The sequence below is a fragment of the Montipora foliosa genome, chromosome 2 (assembly GCF_036669935.1).
Source record: "Montipora foliosa isolate CH-2021 chromosome 2, ASM3666993v2, whole genome shotgun sequence".
In the NCBI taxonomy this organism is placed as follows: Eukaryota; Metazoa; Cnidaria; class Anthozoa; order Scleractinia; family Acroporidae; genus Montipora; species Montipora foliosa.
The window spans coordinates 52,867,022-52,872,021 of NC_090870.1; the positions used below are offsets into that span (position 1 = coordinate 52,867,022).

Here is a 5,000-nt window from a genome sequence, read left to right on the forward strand (position 1 = left end):
GTAGTTTTGAATAACAATAAAACGGATTCCACAAATACCTGTTAACACCCGCGTCCGCCATCTTGAGTGATCTTGCAGGAACGATGGCCGCAATCCCTCCTACACTAATGCCCCACATTCCTCTGCACAAGAGTGACAGTATGCGCGAACCCCCACATACTGGGGACTCAAAGAGCTGTCAATATGGACATAAGGCCCCACTAAAGTCCCACATGTCCCGGGGTAGGGGGGAGGGGGGTGGTCGGGGTTTACTTTGACTTGTGCATTATCATGATCGATTTTACTTCGCGCAATCCTAGAAATGTACTACAAATGAAGATTAGCCGGAAAAAAATCACCAAATAAACCTTCATGGGTTGTCATGGGCAACCACATTAAAATATTTCTGTAATTCTTTTTTTTTTCTTCTTTAGAAATCTATTTCCAAACAGTCCAACGATAAAATGCTTGGTTATCTCTAAATTTTACAAATTAAAATGTCAAGCTAGCTTACAAGATTGCAAATTCAGTGAAGTTCGGAGGAAGAATTACACCGGTTTTTGCCGCAATATAGTCGTCGAACGGTACAGAAAGTAACATTCCCCATGCTTTAAGTGTGTTTTTTCCAAATTGAAGCCAAAGGTAACTTTAGAATTTGTTTGTAATTCCTCCCACGGTAAATAACTCTGGTCAAAACAAAATAGCTTACATCTGCCTTAGGCTTTTGTACATTACGCTAGCATTTTAGTGAGGCAAAAGCATTGAGCATTATTCGAGCATTTTAGTGGGATTTTCCCAGAATTTTTTTTTCGAAAAACTAAGAAAGAAATTATTTTTTTTTAGAGAAAATGAAGACTAAAACTCAACTTTCTAGGGATAGTCAACTAATCTCTGTTCTTAGCCTCGTAGATGATTTCGAGAATTATGTTTTTTTGGCTGTATTTATGAACTTGTATACGTTGTTGTTACTTGCAACACTTGTATGTTTTTGTAAGTGTTAACAGTTAACACCCTCTTCAAAATGTCGAAATTAATTTTAAAAATCGTTTGTATAATGAGCATTATCCGAGCATTTTAGTGACTTTTTGTGGGGAGACCGAGCATTTTAGTGGGAGAATTAAAGCATTAAGGTGGAGCATTTTAGTGGGGAAACAAAAGCATAATGTACAAAAGCCTAATCTGCCTTCCACGCATGAATTATGCGATGGAAGTAAATTTGATTGGCCGATAAAGGACACATCAATCAATGAAAAAAAGGGGGTGGAAAGATTTCCGAAGAGGAATTTGGTCAGGCTCTATTTTTCGTTTCGCCAACTCCACAGTACGTACCACGCGAAACTAAAATAGAACCTGATCGCAGGTTAGGTCGTCACGGTCAAAAAGTGTCAGTACGTAAATTGTCATGTTCTGCTCAAATAATTTTTAGCTTGGCAACCTTACGTGGCCTTTATTTTGTTTCGTAACTTGAATCCTTTCTTTAAATTGAAATTGTTTCTGAATGAAACCGCAAATCGGAAAATGAAACCGCAAATCGGAAAAATTTGTGGTACTAGATCCGTTTTCGTATTTGACCAAAGGAATGAGTTCTTATTCTGCGAAAGTTTATTTCAGATAGTCCGATGAGTACACAAACACATATTGCGCTTTTCTTTATCATTAACATTTAACCGCTTTTTTAAATATTTCGTAAGATTCAATAATGGAGCATGAGATTTTTAGGGGTCTATTTTTGGTTCAGGAGAATTTTTCCCCATTCGAGCATTCTCGTCACCTGGATCTCTCCTGGGCAATTCCGATAAAGTTTAATCTTGTCTTGATGCAGTACTAGAGATTATCATGTTAAGATTGGTTTAGTTCATCGGAATAACACCGAATCACTGAGCAGTCTTGTTTGTGCATTGTCTAAGTGTTGTCAATGCTGCATATATCCAGACTGAGACGTTTGCCTCTTCATGTCGTTTAATATATACTGTACTCACGGTATAAAAAAAACACACTCTTAAATGTAAAATCAGCCTAAGATTCGTTTTAAAGAGGAATTTATTCTTCCACAGGCCCATTTGTTGACAAACCTCTTGCCATCTGCAATGCTTCTGAAGATTTCCCTGATTTTGGTAAGTCAAGCAATTCTAGCTTTTAGTTCATAAATTTCCTTTGATAAGAACCTGGAAGAAAATCCTTCTTAGTTGCCGAAGTCCGAAGATTTCGAGGTGGAAACAGCAATATCCTTAGTCAGGGTGGATGAACGAAGATTGTACGCTATGTTTCCCGCTTCTACCCAAAATGTTTAGTGAAAATGAAAAGTAAGCCCTTTCTGAGACGGTGCCTCCTAACTATAACTGAACTGGTCACTTAGAATTAATTTAAATTTATTATATCATGCACCTACGCGCACACATAACACACACACACACACTACCATTGCCAAGTTATTTTGGTTGAACTTAGACATCGGTCCATCAGACAACAAAAGGGTTTGATATCAAACCCTTGAAACGACGCAATCTTTTCTTAATAAGACGTTATCGGCTTTCACTTATATTTGCAATTTTACTTAATTACTTAATTACCTACTTTTTGGGTCTTAATTGCTTATCCGTTTGCTGCTCTCGTTCCCTCCTTCCTTTGTTCGTTCGACGTGTCTGCTTTCTCTCTTCCATTCTCTCTTTCTCTTTTCTCTATGCCTCCCTTTCTTTCTCACTTTAATTCTCTTCCTGTCTTTCACCCGAGCTAACATCCAACGTTTGACTTTACTTAATAAAACGTTATCGGCTTTCACTTATTTGCAATTTTACTTAATTACTTAATTACCTACTTTTTGCGTCTTAATTGCTTATCCGTTTGCTACTCTCGTTCCCTCATTCCTTTGTTCGTTCGACGTGTCTGCTTTCTCTCTTCCATTCTCTCTTTCTCTTTTCTCTATGCCTCCCTTTCTTTCTCACTTTAATTCTCTTCCTGTCTTTCACCCGAGCTAACATTCAACGTTTGACTTTACTTAATAAAACGTTATCGGCTTTCACTTATTTGCAATTTTACTTAATTACTTAATTACCTACTTTTTGCGTTTAATTGCTTATCCGTTTGCTACTCTCGTTCCCTCATTCCTTTGTTCGTTCGACGTGTCTGCTTTCTCTCTTCCATTCTCTCTTTCTCTTTTCTCTATGCCTCCCTTTCTTTCTCACTTTAATTCTCTTCCTGTCTTTCACCCGAGCTAACATCCAACGTTTGACATTTTTTGCCTTCCATTCTTTGGCAGGCCGTATGTGCTTTCCTTATCAATCTTCCAAACGCTGCTAGCGACATTGTTGGTAAGTATGTTTAATGTATACATTTTCCTAGGTTTTTATGGTGCTCAGTTTTCGTAAACTGTCGTTGTTGAATCTTTTATTTTCTATTTAATTCAAGACTTTATAAATTTTACAAGGTTAACTGAGAACAAGGTACACCACTTTGCGACTTATATTTTCCAGTATAATCATGATTTTAGAGCTAAAAGTACAAAGTAATATATAGATTTAGCCAAGCCTAAAAGCGGAGCTCCCGGGTTGTTTATTCTTACTGACTCTAGGATTAGTGAAAATAAAAGGCTTTGGAATTGTCCGCGTTTTGGTTTTCCCGGATATTGCTTAATTATGACAGTTTCTTCGCTACCTAACCAGTCAATTCCACTGATCGCATGAATCACGAAAGGGATGAGTGCGATATCGGTTTTTCCACCGAAATTTACTGTCGAATTCACCAGTTAGGCAACTAATTTTACTTGAATCGCAAGAGTTTTAAAAGAAAACAAGCAAATCCTCAGCAAGCGAACGGAAAAGGAAAGAAGCCATTTCAGAGTCGACTGTCAAAAGCCAGCAAATAGGAATCACGCAAAAATTAGAACTCACAGACGTACTATAGCTCGTGATGTGATAGATCGTCTTTGTCGGTTCAAGGTCAAACAAGGAGTTTACTTTACATTTTGATGTATTTAATAAATTTGAGTTTTATTTCTGAACAAAGGAAAAAACGACTAAACCACTTGTATTTTAGAAATATGCATCCACCTGAAATCTCGTCCTTAGAAATAACGAACGGTTTAGTGTCCAAGAAAAGAATTTGTGGAGTAACTTCTTCCTCCACGTTTGAGCTATTACTGGTGTACCGTTTTGTCGTTCTCGTTCTCTTTCTCTCTCCTTTCGTTTCTGTTCTTCTGTCATAGGCCGTCCAGGCATCTTGCAACCTTAGTAGATTCAAAATTTAAAATCTTAAGATAAGGCTCATGCCAAAAACTGCAATTCAGAGCAAAAAGCAGCACTAAACAAATTAAAAATAAACACTCAGCTTTAAGTTTATATCCCTCCAATGCTTGACTTGAATAACTACAGCTATATTATGTCAAACTTGGGTTGAAACCAGCGAAAAATGCAAGAAAAAAATATTTTCCAAACCGTACCTGAACACGAAAAGCATCGACTGGAGTATTGCCTCCTGGATGGTCTTCTGGATGGAGGATGAGCTCTAAACTTGAGCCCGTGATATGGTTACGCGATACTGGTCACATTGGCATACATGGATGGGTTGACGAACGTACGGTCGTGCGGTGAACAAAACCAAATTTTCTCACATCGATGGGTTACCATATTTTCTTAACTATGGAGCTCCGCTATTATTCAATAATGATAGTAACCTGAGTATCAGGCGTTTCCTAGAAGGAATAGGAAAGGAAAGCCTGACACAGAGTCTTTCAATTAAACCTTCCGCCCCCATCACAGCACGTTACGCGTCTCCGAAAAACTAGCCAATCAAAATCACTTCCGGTAAGCACTTGACAAATGTTTCAACTGCCATATGTCAAAGAACGCTTGGCTGGAATTGTGTCAATAAACTTTTCATCGATAAATGCGCGAGGTTTGCGTAGTTGGTCTTGAAAGTCTACCCACAGTTGTGCTGCAATGGTGCCACTGTTCTTTGAGATTTCATACAAAGAGTTTTGTTTTTGATTATTTTAAACGGACAGCCAGTCATAGTTATTGGTGTTG

General features: G+C 37.9%; 1 protein-coding gene across 1 annotated transcript in view; it reads left to right on the top strand.

Moving 5' to 3' along the window:
• The first annotated feature begins 2,033 nt into the window (after positions 1–2,033).
• Positions 2,034–5,000, top strand: part of LOC137993541 (epididymal sperm-binding protein 1-like) — a 22,159-nt gene continuing 19,192 nt past the window's right edge. The window contains exons 1-2 of the mRNA XM_068839461.1: positions 2,034–2,093; positions 3,236–3,287. Coding sequence (XP_068695562.1) covers positions 2,067–2,093; positions 3,236–3,287 — 79 coding nt within the window. The 5' untranslated portion in view covers positions 2,034–2,066. The remainder of the gene's footprint in view (positions 2,094–3,235; positions 3,288–5,000) is intronic.